The sequence below is a fragment of the Ruditapes philippinarum genome, unplaced genomic scaffold, assembly GCF_026571515.1.
Source record: "Ruditapes philippinarum isolate M1 unplaced genomic scaffold, ASM2657151v2 ctg2185_1_1_1_1, whole genome shotgun sequence".
Taxonomy (NCBI): Eukaryota; Metazoa; Mollusca; class Bivalvia; order Venerida; family Veneridae; genus Ruditapes; species Ruditapes philippinarum.
The window spans coordinates 54,379-72,604 of NW_026855078.1; the positions used below are offsets into that span (position 1 = coordinate 54,379).

At 31.4% G+C, this 18,226-nt stretch overlaps 1 protein-coding gene and 1 long non-coding RNA gene across 2 annotated transcripts; one reads left to right on the forward strand and one right to left on the reverse strand.

Annotated features, from left to right (window-relative positions):
- Positions 1 to 936: 936 nt before the first annotated feature.
- Positions 937 to 12,561, forward strand: LOC132742038 (sodium/myo-inositol cotransporter-like). The gene is made up of 15 exons (XM_060730319.1): positions 937 to 1,104; positions 2,081 to 2,152; positions 3,291 to 3,395; positions 3,943 to 4,002; positions 4,785 to 4,889; positions 5,598 to 5,703; positions 6,126 to 6,206; positions 6,694 to 6,905; positions 7,397 to 7,532; positions 7,882 to 7,989; positions 8,682 to 8,832; positions 9,262 to 9,430; positions 10,150 to 10,368; positions 11,666 to 11,861; positions 12,125 to 12,561. The coding sequence occupies exons 1-15, from the start codon at positions 973 to 975 to the stop codon at positions 12,340 to 12,342; spliced, it is 2,070 nt and encodes a 689-aa protein (XP_060586302.1). The 5' UTR covers positions 937 to 972; the 3' UTR covers positions 12,343 to 12,561.
- Positions 12,562 to 15,150: 2,589 nt separating this feature from the next.
- LOC132742039 (uncharacterized) lies at positions 15,151 to 17,859 on the reverse strand. Its single transcript, XR_009627380.1, has 3 exons — positions 17,783 to 17,859; positions 16,896 to 17,011; positions 15,151 to 16,497 (listed from the first exon to the last, which is right to left on the reverse strand). It is a non-coding gene; the product is annotated as an uncharacterized LOC132742039 (long non-coding RNA).
- Positions 17,860 to 18,226: the final 367 nt, after the last annotated feature.

Genomic DNA, 18,226 nt, shown 5'->3' on the forward strand with positions numbered 1-18,226 from the left:
CAAAGAGCTTCTGTCTTTGGGATCGGGCTCTATCCAAAACTTTTTATGAGGAAGTGTGTGTCAAAGTTTCAAACTTGATTAACCCATAACGTTTTAAAGTTACCCAGTTTGAATTTTTAACAGTTCATTCAAGGTTTAAGGGATCTCAATATCAAAATATACGTGTATATAATAGCCTACCAAGTACCAACAGTATCGAGCCCGGTTAGACTGGACCGATGTCCCTGTCAGGCTGGCTCCTGTACTGGTTGCAAAAGTTTATCACTTCCGGTTTCAGCCGGGCCAGGGTTCATTTGTTATGAAAGCCGGTTTTATTTATTTCAATTATGAGCCTAAAAAACGTTTACCAATTTATAACATGATTTGATACACACGCGTGGTGGATATTTTAACTTAGTTACCTCGACAGTTCATGCTTCAATAAATATGAATGACTAAAAACGCGTCTGCTTAAATGAAATAAATACGTGTACCTTGATCTATTTTTACGTCAATCAGTGAAGTATATAATTTATGCACTGATAAGAGTACTTTTATATTTTCAAGGTTAGTTTTATTTTTTATTTTATTTTAAATCCTATAATTTTCTTTCTCATGCATTTTGTGTGCATTGTAGATTGTATATATTGTATAAGTATAATGATAATAAAGTGGTTTTATTAACCTCGTCGAAATGTAGAGTGCGTGTATTTTAACCACCGTTCGTTTGATGTAATACATTATTGCAGCATCTTCAGAAAACAAGAAAATCGGCATTATTTGTATACCGGCACTAAGCTGATGTTGTTTAAAACGTGTGTCAAAATGAGTTAGTTATTTAAAACTGAGCTTAGAATAAGTAGAATGATAGGCGTTCATGTTATATGAATATAATTTATTTCAATATAATTCAAGACAAGTTGAGTATATAAGCTAGTTTCATTTGTTTTTTTTTTAAGGTAACTGAAATCTGGAATATTTAACATAGAGTCAATGGCTACATCAGAAGAAAGGCTTGCCTTGTTTAAGGCGGAGTACCCTCACAAAGATAATGTTTCCCTGACCGGGGCAGATCTGGGCGTGGTGGCCGGATACTTTGTTATCATCATTGCCATAGGAGTTGTGGTAACTTGTAAAAAATACAAATTGTAACAATTTTACATGTTTCATGGTAAAGCTTTCTTATAAAAGAAAGAAACAGTTTGAATGTTAAAAGAAAAATAATGTGTGGTTTAGTGTGGTTAATGCAAAGTTGTGGTTCTTTTCTTGTAATACAAAACATACTTTCTATATAGTGCCATTTTTAATAAATAATCTAGTTTTAGGGGTTTTCCGATCAAATTGTTTGCTTTCCCGATTAAGAATTGCCGTCTGTTTAATTTTGTTTGTAGTATTTCCTTATTAAATGACATTAATTGAAACAAATTAAAGTGCATAACAAGGGGAAAGAGAAAAAAACATGTCTGCATATAAAGTGCAAAAACTGCATGGAGACAATAGTTTGTCATACTTACATAAATATAAATATTACAAGGTTTATGTTGAACGTGATTTGAATAAAGAAATGATATTTTAATTTACATAAGTGAAAGGAGATAAAGTTGAGCTTCAGGAGAAGTAAATAAAGCGACCATAATGAACGTTGAGATAATTAGAAAGTAGAGGATACGGGTTGGGGCGCGTTTTCGTTGCTTTTCATTTCAAGGTTGAATATTTTGATAATTGTGCGTTTCCCATGTTTAGGTTTAATATTGTAATTATAATAATGACTGATATTGCAGACGACACGCATTCCCACACAGCTTTCCGCATGTTACATTATTTGTTCTTTTAGTTCCGTTTGCCAATAGTCCATTTGGGTATTGTGAAAAACGTAGAAAGGCCTCTCCACGAAGAAACCTTTTTATTCATTCTTTTTATAACAAATGAACCTTCTCATAATAAGTTATTACATCCCCTTTTTTTCTATAGCACAACCTCGGTAAAGTTCTACGACAGTCAGTCAACAAAAGAAATTTAACAAACAAAACAAAGACACAAAGAAAACTGTCATTTAAAACAATGTGAAGTATCATATTATTATAACATTATTTTATTTCAGGCAATGTGCAGGTCTAATAGAAGCACAGTTGGTGGGTTCTTTCTCGCAGGAAGATCTATGTTCTTTTTACCTGTAAGTATTTTCATGATGTTGATGTATATTCAATGATTTTAGATTAATCAAATGAAAATGTTTTAATAGTTAAAATATGACTGTGTATGACTGAAACAAAAATAGGGATGAAATGCTATATAAGTTTGATATTCATTAGAACTTACATCTGCAGTCATGATAACGTGAATACGTCAAACCTGAAACATTTACGAGTGTTTATTGCCATAATGGGTTTTGTTATTATTACTATTTATATTTGTTAAATGTTTAATATCTAATGTTGTAGACGTCTTTTGTTGGACACATATTATGATATATATCACAAGTAAACTATACTCAGGACACATATTATGATATTCATTAGAACTTACATCTGAAGTTGAGTTCTTGCAGTCATGATAATTTGAATACGTCAAACCTGAAACATTTATATTTATAATAGTGTTTATTGCCATAATGGGTTTTGTTATTATTACTATTTTTATCTTTATTTGTTAAATGTTTAATATCTAATGTTGTAGACGTCTTTTGTTGGACACATATTATGATATATATCACAAGTAAAGCATGCATATGACATATATAATGATATGTATATCACAAGTTAACCATGTATATGTCACATATTATGTTACATATAACAATTTAACCATGCCTTTGACACACATATGATAAAAATTACAAGTAAACCATGGTTTAAACAAATATGATATTAATCACAAGTAAAACATGCATATGCATATATTTTGCTACATATTACAAGAAAACCATGTTTAGGACACATATTATGATATATATCACAAGTAAACCATGTTTAGGACACATATTATGAAATATATCACAAGTAAACCATGTTTAGGACACATATTATGATATATATCACAAGTAAACCATGTTTAGGACACATATTATGATATATATCACAAGTAAACCATGTTTAGGACACATAGTATGATATATATCACAAGTAATCCATCCTTAGGACACATAGTATGATATATATCACAAGTAAACCACGCTTAGGACACATATTATGATATATATCACAAGTAAACCATGCTTAGGACACATATTATGATATATATCACAAGTAAACCATATTTACAGGAGAATGAACCTCTGATGTATTTATTATATTAGTTTTGGCTTATTTCAGATTGGTGCTTCACTGTTTGTCAGTAACATCGGAACTGAACATTTTATAGGTCTTTCCGGCTCGGGTGCTGCACAGGGTATTGGTGTTGGAGCATGGGAATTTAATGTAAGTAATCAGTACAATGTTTGAGAGAAATTGATACTTATGTATAGAATATATTATCAAAATAGAAATCCCTGGAATACCAAACCGCCGAAATAGGGAGCGACTAGCAGTAAAGTGTATATGTTTGCTGATGACATAACTGATCAATTAACAACCATGAAGTCTTGCAAATTAACATCTTTGTGATAATAACACCTAATTCTGAAGTATATTATTGAACAAGGAGGGCACGTACAAAATATAAGGACATAAGCATAGAACACTTATTTTAATGCACTATTGAACATAATAAATGAAAAATTCCAATTTATTTTAGCCTATAATTCCATTACAATAGTTTATTTTACCTTTCAATCGAAGGTATCTCGGGTTCGACCTGTATTTAGCTTAAGCAGAATTTTGTTAACAGTATATTTTATTGAAAGAAGGTAATGCGTCTAATTTGCGCCATGTTATAATGGTGCCAGAATTCAAATGATTATCAAATATGATAACAATTGTAATGTAATGACATGCTATTTAAATGAAACGTGTTATTTATTTTCAGGCAATCCTACTCTTACAGTTACTCGGCTGGATATTTATCCCCGTGTACATTGCATGTGGGGTAAGTTTCTTTTAATTTGTTGTTTTGTTTTGGTGCCGACGAAAACTTGAATTCGATGATAAGCTTTGTCGAGAAGTTATCAATCTGAAAAAAATATGTTGATATTATATTCTTGACCTTTTTTCAACTTATTTTACCTTTGAATAATATTAGAGAACAAGTAGAACATTATGTTTGTATATATTTACATAGGTTTATATTCAATGTTTGAATATTTAATGGTTTGAACTTTCTCCACTCAAGTGTTCCATCGCCTTTGACATCAACGTTCCATCATCATTAAACCTAGATTTAATCATGATAATGAAAATCTGAATTTTATCTTGACTATTTTAGTTTGCATACCTGTCTCTCATTTAATATTCATGGCAAGCTAGATTTACATAAACAATCATGTAATGTAAACATAGCACCTCCATCTACCTGGTTGGTCGACAAATTGACAGATGTAATATGTAAATAGTTCATCATTATAAAAATATATCATCACTGGCCGATAATAATGAGAGTTCGTTTTGCAGATATTTCATGAGTTATAATTGAGCCCCGTCACGACAAAACCAACATAATGGGTTTGCGACCAGCATGGATCCAGACCAGCTTGCGCATCCGCGCAGTCTGATCAGGATCCATGCTGTTCGCTATCAGTTTCTCTACTTGTAAAAGGGTTGGTTAGCGGACAGCAAGGATCCTGATCAGACTGCGCGGATGCCCAATCTCATTATTATTGTCAAATTCGTAATAAGACAAAAAAAAAAATTAATTATAATCTTAATTTTCAGACGTACACGATGCCTGAATACCTTACAAAGCGGTTTGGTGGTGAAAGACTGCGGGTTTACTTTGCATTACTATCTCTAATTTTATATATATTCACAAAATGTTCTGTAAGTATTCGAAGTACAATTAGCCACTTTCTTTTCCGCTGTAAAGCTATATAATTTGAGGTTATTATTATACATTGTCGAGTGCATTACCGAATTCTGTAAGAATAGTACACAGCTGTGAAACCTTTATAAATCGAGGCGTAAGACATCAGATATGTCTTGTTTATTTTGTGTCAAACAGGGACTAGATCTAGTTGTTCTCCGTCATTGGTAAACATAGTGAATTACTTTAATAAACATCAAACGCATTAAATTGGGGTTTTTTTACAAGCGTTTATTCATAAAACTTGAGAAGGAAGTTACTTGATTGAGCTGAATGAAGTCGGTGAGATAGTGTTTAAATTGTCATCACTCTGATTAACTTGCAGTTTTTGTTAAATCAGACGTTTTGAGCAAATAAAACCAGCTATATCTCGCCATACTTTTACTTTATATGGTAATAAGTATATCAAGTAATATTCCCGTGGGCAGGGAAACTGGTAAAGGGGAGTGGGAGCAGCACGGCAAAGGGGCAACATGGGTGGAAGTTGATGTAGCGATTATTAACTGCACTATAAACTCTTTACCAATTTAATTAAGACTTCTTTTGCTGGAATTGTCACTTTTGTATGATTGTCACTGCTGTTCAATGTAATTTGAATTCATTTATACCTACACAGTAAAAAGATTATAGTAATATAATTATACCTGACATGTTTCATATTTTAGGGCGATCTTTTCACGGGGGCTTTGTTTATACAGCAGTCACTAAAATGGGATTTATATTTATGTATATTTATCCTAGTCACTGTTACCGGAATAATGACCATGACAGGTATGTTCCTGTTAATTTATTTATTTATTTTCTTTTTCGACCTTTTGCTGTTTGTTTTCGTCAAGACTTCCGGTAAATGTATAGGCTTTTCGCTATCCCTTTCTCGTTATTTTCCGCACAAGCAATCCGTGTGCTACGTTATCACCGTAGCTTTGCTATAGATGTTTATTATGTGCCCAATAAACAAGCCAGCAATAAACGAAAATAAAATACAGACCAATTAGCAAATGTGATCTATCGGCTTGTGGCATGAATTTTTATATTTGACATGGACATGCTAACTTTTTCATCTCGCAGTACTCTAATGTTTGAAGAAGAGATATATTTATTTATAAAAAGAATGAATTATTCTGCATAAATTTTAAACAACAAATTGCATAATTTACCACTTTTATATTTTCATCATAACAAAACTGTTACAGGTGGTTTGACTGCTGTTATTTATACAGACACCATGCAGGCCATACTGATGGTTGGTGGCGGTCTTACTTTGATGGCAATGAGTGAGTATCTATTGTATATCATTGTTTATATCATGTATTTTGTGTTTACATGTATATGTTCAGGGGTGTTTTATTTTTTTATTTTTTTGTTGTTTTGTTTTGTTTTTAGTTGTTGTTGTTTTTGTTGCTGTTGTTTTGGGAGCGGGGTGACTGGGAATATTTGTACATTATATATATGTTATATAGTTACAGCAAACTTTGTTTTTGATGTTTTGTCAATTTAATTACCCATGCTGGCAATCGTAAATTGGTATAAACAATTATATAATAATGATCAATGTCAATCAGTTAGAAAAAATATCTAAATTTCTTTTTATGTACATTTTGTACACAAGTTCGTGCACAAAGATGCGCAATGACAAAAACACTAAAATGATTATCTGTAACATTACTAAGTATTTCAATTAAATAGATGCAAGAAAAAAATGAAGTGTTACAAAATAACAACTCATTTAACATAATCATTCATCAATATCTTGAATTTAAGGTTTCTCAAAGATCGGTGGTTATGACGGCCTTGCCCGAAAATACCCGAATGCAACTACCAAGATGACGTATAGAATGCCAAACACCACGTGTCACGAGACAGACCCGAACTCGTTCCGGATGTTACGTGAAGCAGACGATGACTATATGCCGTGGTTAGGGTTTCTGCTAGGACAGACGCCGGGGTCTATTTGGTACTGGTGTGCCGATCAGGTATTCTAACGTAAGCTTAATTCCTTGGACCATATAATATTTGGACCATGTAATATTTTGTCTTGTATTTGTATGAAATTGCACTGTACCATTCACTTAAGTTTCTTCAACACAACCGACATTCATAACATACAATCTAAGAGATAAAAGAAATTGTGCAGATTTCTTAATCGTTTGACAAATCAGCATCTTCCTTTTTGATAAAGCATCGTCCGATAAGGGTGCTTAGAAAAGCCATTTGTAATGTATGATTCAAACATCCAGACTTTGAGCAAAAAGAAATGTTCTTGCATTCTCTGTGGAGAGGTACAGAGGAATCGGTGAAACAAGCATATAACAATGGTCTAATTCATTTCTATTTTCTTGCAAGGACCTTCTTCTGTGTGGAAGGTGACGGATATATACAACTTTGTTAAAACTGTCAATGCGTTTCTATAAAGGAACTGATCTCTTCTTTTATTTCATTAATATTTGTGTTTTTTTCTTGTCAGGTGATTGTACAGCGCCTCCTAGCGGCCAAGAGTTTGTCACATGCTCAAGGAGCCACACTGATGGCCGGCTTTATAAAAGTTTTACCATTATTTATGATGGTGATGCCGGGGATGATCAGCAGAGTTCTCTACGCTGGTAATAAAATATTAAATGTATAAGCTTGTACCATCGGGGCCATGCAGATTGGGATTGGGCAGGATGCAAGTTAGAGCTTGAACAATATTAAATCATACAACACATGCAAATCATATATATATATTGCTTTTAAGTTTGTTGTAACTTTCCCTCTCTGAAATATGAATAAATTTCAAGAGAAACTCAGAAGTAAAATTTAAAGGTTTTAGTTCAATCGTTGTTGTGTGAAATGGATCACTGCTTATCCTTTCGAAAATTTTGAAAGGACCTAAGCAATATATGAAGAAAAACCTGACTTAGCTGCAACTTGTTGTTAGTTCATAGTTCATTTTTTTTTTTGTTATTACAGACGAAGTTGCATGTGTTGACCCACAAATATGTAACTATGTTTGTCAAAGCGAGGCTGGATGTAGCAGTATAGCTTATCCGAGACTTGTCCTCGGTATCATGCCAGAAGGTGGGTTACAGAAACAAGATGTGGTTCAGACTTTCAGAATGAATTTGCACTTCGTACATATTTTAGTTTTCCCTTTTCTGCGTTATCTTAAATGCCAATATATTTTGTCAAAATTCTTTTCGTCAAAATTATATGTTTCGGTGTGTACAAATGGCAATTTTTGATAACAAAGAAAAAATACTACTGAACTACTGAAACTACTGAAACTTATGTGCAATTTTAAATGACAAAAGTCATAGATTATTTGTAAAATACCGAATCGTCTAAATACATTTTACTTTAAAGATATGTCCGTACAATTTTCCAACTAAATTGTAAATATAAAAATTTACTATATCCCGTAGTCAGTCGTTTAGATATTGCAATATTTATATTTTCCCTTTAAAACAAACTTAAACTTTTTATTTCTTTTCCTTTATTGACACATCTTTTAGCTTCATGTTTAAGGAAGCAAAGACCCTTACCTATATATCTCAATTTTATTTCCGATGTGTTGAATAACGAAAAGTCTTGATTGCATACGAACATGTATAGTCAGGTTTACGTGATCTCATATTCAGATTTTCGTGGAATTATATTTAGATTTACGTGGTCTTATGTGCAGGTAAACCTGGTCTTATATTCAGGTTTACGTGGTCTAATATTCAGGTATACGTGGTCTTATATTCAGATTTACATGGTCTTATATTCAGGTTTACGTGGTCTTATGATGGCGGTGATGATAGCGGCTCTTATGAGTGACCTTGACTCGATCTTTAACAGCGCCAGTACCCTGTTCACTGTTGATATTTATACTAAAATAAGAAAGAACTGTTCTCAAAGAGAACAAATGCTTGTAGGCAGGTAAGATTTATATAGCATTATATAGAATATTTCATCATTATATAAAGGTATCTTTTTCGGGGAAGTATTTTGAGGAAAGAAATGTGTTGAACAAATCTGCGAATGTTTCTTAATTTATAATTTCGCCATTTTCATGTTTTAATGTTGAATTCTGCTTAAGCCGGTGCTCAGGGGCTCGGACTGTACTTTGCACTTGACACTACCGTCCATGAACAGGCTCAATCAAATCAAGCCTGCAGGATTTTCAGTTTTGCTTTTTTGGACTTTCTTTAGGGATTCCCATTTTCTCTATTTTGAAATACGTATGTGTAGTACTGTGTGACGTCTCTGACGTCACGTGTGATTGGGATTGCAAATGAGGGCATATGAATTTTTTGTTTTATGATACAAAGATTAGGTTTTATAGAAAGCATTTCATTTTCATTTCAGACTTTTTATACTCATTATGGTGGGCGTGTCAATAGCGTGGGTACCAGTGCTAAAGGAGACACAAGGGGGTCAAGTTTTCATTTATATACAAGAAATAACAAATTATTTGGCTCCACCTTTTGCAGCCATATTTCTGCTGGCAGTACTAGTTCCGATGGTTAATGAACAGGTAATATGCTTATTTAATTGACTGTATTACTTATAAGCATCACTATACTTCACTCATGATTTGACCATTATGAAAATGTTAATTTTAATCAAATTTCTTTATATTAAAGGCACGTTCATTTTTCAATTCTTTAGAAATGTCAAACATATGTTTAGTTATGTTTAAATAATGGATTTAAGAAGAAAGTTGCGCTGAATGTGCAGTTATGTGTCATGAAGCGTAGCAAAATGTAAAAAAGTGGCATTTTAACTTCCATCCAAAATGCTTATACACTATGATTTTACCCCAATGTCAACAGAGCAAAAGAAGTAAAACATAGTTCATCTATGTGCCAAATGAGTATTTTTTTAAAAACTGTATCTAATACCAAGAGAGAAAAGTTTTGTAAAATTGAAATGATAGCATTGCTGAGGTACACTTGACCTTTAAAGCTTGTGAAATTTTCAAACATTCACTTTTTGTGTTTATGTCTGGGACAACTGGAACAATGTGTCTAAATGTCATTTTAAATACACTAGTTTGCCTTTTATTAATTGACCTTGAGTTTACGGGGATCAACCTATGAAAACGACTGTAAAGTATAATATGTTCTAAATTTTACAGGGAGCATTCTGGGCGTTGATGTTGGCTTTTCTGAGTATAGTATGTTCTAATTTTACAGGGAGCATTCTGGGCGTTGATGTTGGCTTTTCTGAGTATAGTATGTTCTAATTTTACAGGGAGCATTCTGGGCGTTGATGTTGGCTTTTCTGACTGGTGTTATACGGATGATCTTGGCATTTGTCTACTACAGTAGTGGAGGCTGTGGTAAAGATGACAATCGTCCCGCCATCTTGAAAAACTTTCATTACATGTATTTCTCGTTATTTATCACACTGTTGACTGGTGTGACGGCTATTGTCATCAGTTATTTTACCGGCAGACCTCATGAAAAATACGTAAGTAGGTTCAATACCGGATCGTTTTCAACTTAAATTTTTAGCTTGTCACCATTTTACTGTTGTAAAATATCTAGGTTCAGCGCGGTTGTTTTCAACTTAAATGGAGATTGTCAACATTTTATCAGCGCCGGGTCGTTTTCAACTTAAATGAAGATTGTCAGCAAAGCCAATTAATGTGAACATCATTTCACTGTATTTACTTTTTAGAAATATATGCAAGTTTTCTCATCTGATAAACATCTAGATAATCTTACTTGAATTATATTGCATATTTGATGTTAATATGTTGATCAAGAAACCATAGTGACAATCCCTCAATGAATTACGTAACAGCAAATCATCCTTAAACTTTGACAGTGATATCTCTGGTTAGCCTTAACATTCTTATGATAATCTTTAAAAACCCGCAAAAGACGCCGGTAAATTACACATAAAAAATAGTTTGCTTTAATGACAAAACCTTAGTGATTTAATTTATTTGACAAACAAACAAGTATAAATTTGCTTCATTAGCAGAATTAACTGCGTTAAGGATGTGGCAAACCTCATAAAAACATACTATAAATCACATTACAAACGTCTTAATTCTGTGGACATTGATAAACAATGTGGGTTAATTGCTTTGTAATGTCTGTTGTTTTGCTCGAATTGTCAATCTTATTGCTTTGTCATAACATCAATATAGATCAGTATCTTTTTAAACCTAGCTGAGACTAATTTCTTACTAATATTAATTACAATTTACCTGTTTTATATATCTTGATTAAAACGTTATGTTTTAGTTCATTTTCATCTTTATATATGTAAATAAGTTTATGTAAAAATTATGAACAGTTTTGTGTCTAAAAAATACAAATGAATTTGTTTGCTAAATTTAAAGTCGTCCTAGAGACTCCATCCATTTAAATAGCATTACAGTTTTATGTCACGGTTAATGTGTCCGTAATATAGAGAAAGTACACAGAAAACACATGTTCTTGTTTTCACCTAAGTACATGATTTTATATGGCAGGTTAAAACGATTCAAAAGTTATTATTCAACGCTTTTATTTATTTTTTCTATATTTACGTTTTGATTCAATCAAGTATTATAAATACGCATTAATTTGATAAAAAAAATCGTGCCAACTCATTTTCGTTTGTTAAAAATTACCAAATAAAAAAGTTTCCAAATTTATTGGCTATCGACATGTAAAATGTCTTTGGCCATTAACGTAAAGTATGTATAAATGTTTTATCACAAACTTAAAAAGATACACAACTTTTATAAAACAAACATTTTTTTCTTGTTAAGTTGACACGTACGACATTTTGGACGAGGAAATCGGCTCCGTATATAGAAGAGACAGAACCTGACAAACTAGGTAAAGATAAGGAGAATGGTTTCACAAATCTTGCAGCAACAGGTGATAATAACATGCACGTGTTCTCCGTGGAGGAAAAACATCACTACAGGGACCCGAAACTTGATGAACCAGAAGAAGATAAAGGTTTGACACCTATATTATATCTAAATTTCTAGAGGCAGAAAAATTAAAATTAGAACTTGAATTTCAGTTTAAATCCTGCCGGTATCAATCATTAACTAGCACTTTTCGAGTTTCTTACTTCTGAAAATCTCTCTTTTATTTTATTTGAGGAGCAAGCTTTTTATTAAACAGAAACAGTCAGTCTTTCAATGTATATAACGATTTACTATGGGATTTCTTATCCTTTTAATAGCATTATTAATATTTTAATTCTTGCTTTGCAGAGATGCATTGCGCGGGAAAGGCGCTGAATTATGTGTGTGGAATCACAAACGAGGTCGACGAAGAAAAGGAACGACAACTGCGGTTACACATGGAGAAAGTTGCGTGCCTTGAACAAAACAAATACGCCAAAATAGGCCTAAATATTGGTTTAGTGATAATATTATCCCTCGGTGTTTTCTTGTATATATTTTGGTCCTTTTGGAAATATGAACCCTGAGCTCGGTGGTGTGTTAAAGTTGTATTTGACACAAATTATCATCAGTGTGTTAGTGTATTTGACAAAAATATAAAAACTCGTTTAATTAGAACTAGCTTAGTGGAGTTATAGAGAACTATTTATATTCTATATTTGAAAATATGTAACATTTTAGAATTGTTATTTATCTCTTTAAAAAAACTCGCAACAAAAATCACGATTAACTAGCACAATATGTTTAAATATGTATTAAATAAATATTGATAGTAGATGATTGATATAAAATTATCGCAAAATACAAGTGTGACAATAAGACCTAACTAAAACTGCAATATCAGTTTTTTGACATTTTTGGAGTCCACATATATAAATGATTGGTTTTTTTTGTTGTTGTTTTTTTTCTCAAAAATCAAATTTTGTGTCGCTCACGTAAAGTGGTTATGGTCTTCATCCATTGGTGGAAAGTTACAAAATTCGAACTACAGAGTCAATCTTAATAAGATAAATCAAAAGACGAATTCAGTTATTTCCTAACGTTTGACAGAACTAATTTTCAAGACCAGATATTGCAGAGGCTGGCTGCATCATTAGCTTTCATGTTATTAACCTCTCAGGTCATGTTATTTCATGGGAATGTTATTTTTTACATACATATCAAATGTACATATATTATGTAGTTCTATTAAAGATAAGCTCGATAATTTCGATTGATGTTTTTCTTGTTATATTCTTTCCAAAATCATGCATGAATTTGTACCACAATTAAGTTCAAGTAAAATGAAAATGTAGTAATAAAAACAATTAGATTTTAAGACAAGACTTCGCTGTTGATTCATATATCAAGACAAACGTTTTCAGTGCATTACCTGGCCCAAGATTTGAAGATCAGGATCAAAATTAACAACAAGTGTTGGTGCCACAGCGTGCTCAACTATTCCAATAGCTTGATAGTAAAACAAGAGCGCACATAATGTAGAATTTTCTAAGTTCAGAAAGTCCTGAACCAGATTTGTTCTTAATGAATAAAAGAATATTGCCATCATCCTAGATTCTGTAAAACTTACAAATTCATCATTACATGTTGGCAAATAGTCGTTCGTAAACGTGAGGTTAATAGGAACACTGTCAATTTCATTTCTATATGCACTATAGATAAGTTTAAACATCAGTTATGACCAGATTGTAATAGAAATTAAAAGCTTACTTGAACAACATAATAGCACCATAGCAACCTTACAACAGAGACATATTTTTTCCAGGAAATTCAATCAAAGAATTTTTCTATGGAATTCAATCCATTTTTATTAAAGGAATTCAGTCAAATAATTAATTTAAAGAATCCAATCAAACAGTCATGAAACAGTGGCGTGTTTAGAAGTAACAGAACAGTTACAACAATAAGTTTTAGAGGAGATTTCTTTATTCATCACAAATGCAAGTTGCATATTTTACATACATAACATAATAATTATGTAACACATATATATGCATTTATGACTCTAAACTTTCAAACTGTTAAGTAATAAATATGTTATTGAAATAAAAAGTACATTCAATAACATTTATTAAATAAAATAACCAAACATGTACATATATAAATAACCCTGAACATAAGAAACAATCATTATCACAGAAAATATGGACATTTTAAAAAAACAACAAAAAAACTTTTATCTTAATGTTAATGTGAGTGTTTAAAAGTTTATTACATAACAGACAACATTATTTCAATAAGTTGCATATTTATTATCCTAGAATTATTATCTAACATTTAACAGAAAGTAACCTTTATAAGATGTACGCTTTTCTATTAAAATTTCACACATTTCAACAATGTTAGGCTTTATATTATATGTGTTAATGTTGACTAAACTCGAACTACAAAGCCAATTAAAAAAAATGTATGATAAATCAAAAGACAAATTCCGTCAATTCCTAACGTTTGACAGAACTAATTTTCAACACTAGATATTGCAGAGGCGGGCTGTATCATTAGCTTTCATATTATTAACCTCTCAGGTCATGTTGCTTCAGGGGAAAGTTATTTTTTACATACATATCAAATGTACACATATATGTAGTTATATTAAAGATAAGCTCGATAATTTCGATTGATGTTTTTCTTGTTATATTCTTTTTAAAATCATGCATGAATTTATACCCCAATTTAGAATGTAAAATCATGTAAAATGAAAATGTAGCATTAAAAAAAATGAATTTTAAGAAAGGACTTCACTTCTCTGACCCAGCTGTTGATTCATATATCAAGACAAACGTTTTCAGTGCATTACCTCGCCCAAAATTTGAAAAGCAAAGGAACAAAATTTACAGCAAGTGTTGGAGCGACAGCGTGCTCAACTATTCCAATAGCTTGATAGTAAAGCAAGAGCCTAGATAATGTAGAATTTTTTAAGTTCAGAAAGTCCTGAACCAAATTTGTTCTTAATGAATAAAAGAATATTGCCATCATCCTAGATTCCGTAAAACTTACAAATTCATCATTACATGATGGCAAATAGTCGTTCGTAAACGTGAGGTTAATATAAACACTGTCAATTTCATTTCTATATGCACTATAGATAAGTTTAAACATCAGTTATGACCAGATTGTAATAGAAATTAAAAGCTCACTTGAACAAGATAATAGCAATCTCACAACAGACGATTTTTCCATGAAATTCAATCAAAGAATTTTTCTATGTGATTCAATCGAAGAATTATTCCATGGAATTCAAAGAATTTTTATGGGATTTGAAATCAAAGAACTATTTTAAGGAATCCAGTCAGTCATGAAACAGTGGTGGGTTTCAGAGCAGTTACAACAAGATGTTTTAGAGGAGATTTCTTTATTCATCACAAATGTTATTTGCATATTAACATACATAACATTATGTGTCATAACATAATATGTAACACATATATATGCATTTATGATTCTAAACTTTCAAACTGTTAAGTAATATATATGTTATTGAAATAAAAAATACATTCAATAACATTTATTAAATAAAATAACCAAACATGTACATATATAAATAACTCTGAACATAAAAACAATCATTATCACAGAAAATATGGACGTTTTAAAAAAAATACAAACAACTTTTATCTAAATGTTAATGCGAGTGTTTTAAAGTTTATTACATAAAAGACAACATTATTTCAATAAGTTGCATATTCATTATCCTAGAATTATTATCTAACATTTAACAGAAAGTAACCTTTATAAGATATACGCTTTTCCGTTCAAATTTCACACATTTCAACAATGTTAGGCTTTATATTATATGTGTTAATGTTGACTAAACTTCTAGAATAATTTAAAAGCCAAGTTATAGCTATAGGCTTTTACATTTAACATTTTAGCACATTTTATAATAACTTTGTTTAACACATATATATTTGATATAAGTAATACTAATATATCATGTTTTAATGTTGACCTTAAATTCAGCATAGAACAAATTATGACAAAATTCTGCACTGATTTATTATATCTAAACATCACAGTTTTTGTTATCACATTCATAAACACGTTTAACGACATCAGAAGATAGCTGTTTCATTTTCCAGTTCATACACTATCTTTATTTTTCAAAATCATCATTATATAAAGCTTTTAAAATTTTCAAAGAATTATGACTTCAAAGAATTTTTCTACAGAATCCAGTCAAAATATTTTAAGGAATCCAATGAAAGAATTTTTCCATGGAATCCAATAAAATAATTTTCCCAAGGAATCCAGTAAAAGAATTTTTTCAAGGAATCCAATAAAAGAATTTTTCCAAGGAATGCAATTAAAGATTTTTCCCATGGAATCTAATTAAACAATTTTTTCCAGGGAATCCAATAAAATAATTTTTCCAATCCACTAAAAGAATTTTTTCAAGGAATCCAATAAAATAATTTTTCCAAGGATTCCAATTGAACAATTTTTCCAAGGAATCCAATTAAAGACTTTTTCCTAGAAATCCAGTCAAAGGATATTTTTCAAATAAATCAATTAAAGAGCTGTAACTATATTAAAGTTAAAAGTGACATTATGTAAATCTGTATTTGTGTTTAAGCCTCAGTAACATCCGGGGTCTGTGGTGGAGGTTTATAGAAAGGATCTTTAGGTAACATGATATCTGTTATCTTCTGTAGTAACTCATGGCTGGATCGTACCTTGTTCTTCTACAAAAAAGAAAATAAATTAATTCAACAATTAGTTTACTAAAACTTAAAACTGTAATCCGCAATCAAATAAAATTTGTTTGTTTGTTAGATTGGGTTTCAAGTCTAACCAACACAATATAGGTCATTTGGTGATATTCCAGCTTTACTGGTGGAGGAAGACCTCTGGTGCCCTTCCGTGAAATATTTCAGGCACAAACGGGCACCTGAGTAGAACCACTGACGTTTCGTAAACTAGCTGGATAGCTTCCTCACATGAAAGATCCAAAGTCCCTGTCGGGATTCGAACCCACAGCCCTAGGGGCAAGAGATTTGAAGTCAACGACCTTAACCACTTGGCCACGGACGCCCCAGAAATTAAAATGAATCAATAACAATGCAAGCCAATGTTAACTTACCCCGACTAATAATCTCATAAGCCCAGTTCCGCTACTTTTGTTTTCCATACACAATGTTGTCTGATACTGCATGGCCTTCAGTAGGGCCTCAAGGCCTGTCTCACCTATCTCATTCCCTGTAATATTTTAAACCTTCAATTTTATATATAGAATATTCAACAAGTTCAAAAATTTAGTAATGAAGCTACACGAATATATCGAGTGTAGGTTTAATACTTAATTTATTGAACAAGTTGAATAAAATTATATAATGCCAGCCTCTAAGCGAGCATAATATTTCATTCAACGGGTTTAATAAATTTAGTAATGAAGTTATACACGAATATATAATATTCTATTTATAACATGTCAAAAGTAGAAAAGTTTACAGTAAAAATGATTTTTTTTTCATTGTTTGATTAAAGGTATTCCATGTTTTTCTAAATCACAAAATAACATAGCTCATTTAAGACCACAATGGAGATATCTCTTCTATTTTGTGTGTGTAATTCTTGAAATAAACATGTATAATGTTTCTTTCAATATGGCTATGAATTACTAATTCATACACTTTGTTTTAAATTTTATGTATTTATTTTATGATGTTGCCATGCTGACTCATTGCATATCAATCAATCAATCAATCAATTATTGATGTGTTGTGTTTAATGACATAAAAATCCTCGTCTTGTCAAAAAGCAAATTTTTAGCATTAATGGCAGAGAAAGGCACATTTGTGGAATCAGAAAACAAGAATTAAGTGATTTGATGTAAGAAATTTTCTTGAGTCAACCACGATGTTTATTAAAACCCAAGATATTCATAATCAGTAATTCAACTCAGACCTATAAATGTGAAGTTACTATGCATTTATATGACTGAAATTAACATTAAAGTTGAATACATACGTGACAGATTGAGGTTAATGAGAACCCTGTTACCGGCTACCAACAGTTGACCATCTATATCATCAGCACCTTCTAACGGACTCGGCCCGGTGAATTTTCGTACTATTTGTTCTATAGTAAATCAGTCAAATTTGAGGCTTAATTCTGGATTCCACTGTTCTTGATGAATTATATACTGTCTTCAACTTTAAACATTAACACTATCTAAGTCCAATGAGGCCCAAAATATAATAGGTTAGCCATCTACTTTTTTCAGAAATCTTCATTCTGTTGTAACACAGTTTAAATTCACCTCTTTAAAAACTCCTGACAGCTGGTGGGTAGTACATCTTTAATCCTTCCACCAACAAATGAGTTCCTGGAGAATACACAAAAAATAACTTTTAAAGTCATCATATAACACACAAAAACTACACACATGCAATAAATACACTTTAATTATGA

What these genes read in the sequence shown, in the direction of transcription:
- LOC132742038 (XM_060730319.1), top strand. Translation starts at nt 973, where the DNA reads ATGGCTACATCAGAAGAAAGGCTTGCCTTGTTTAAGGCGGAGTACCCT. An exon ending in GATCTATGTTCTTTTTACCT is followed by an intron (nt 2,153 to 3,290) that starts GTAAGTATTTTC and finishes GGCTTATTTCAG; the next exon opens with ATTGGTGCTTCACTGTTTGT. An exon ending in TTGGAGCATGGGAATTTAAT is followed by an intron (nt 3,396 to 3,942) that starts GTAAGTAATCAG and finishes ATTTATTTTCAG; the next exon opens with GCAATCCTACTCTTACAGTT.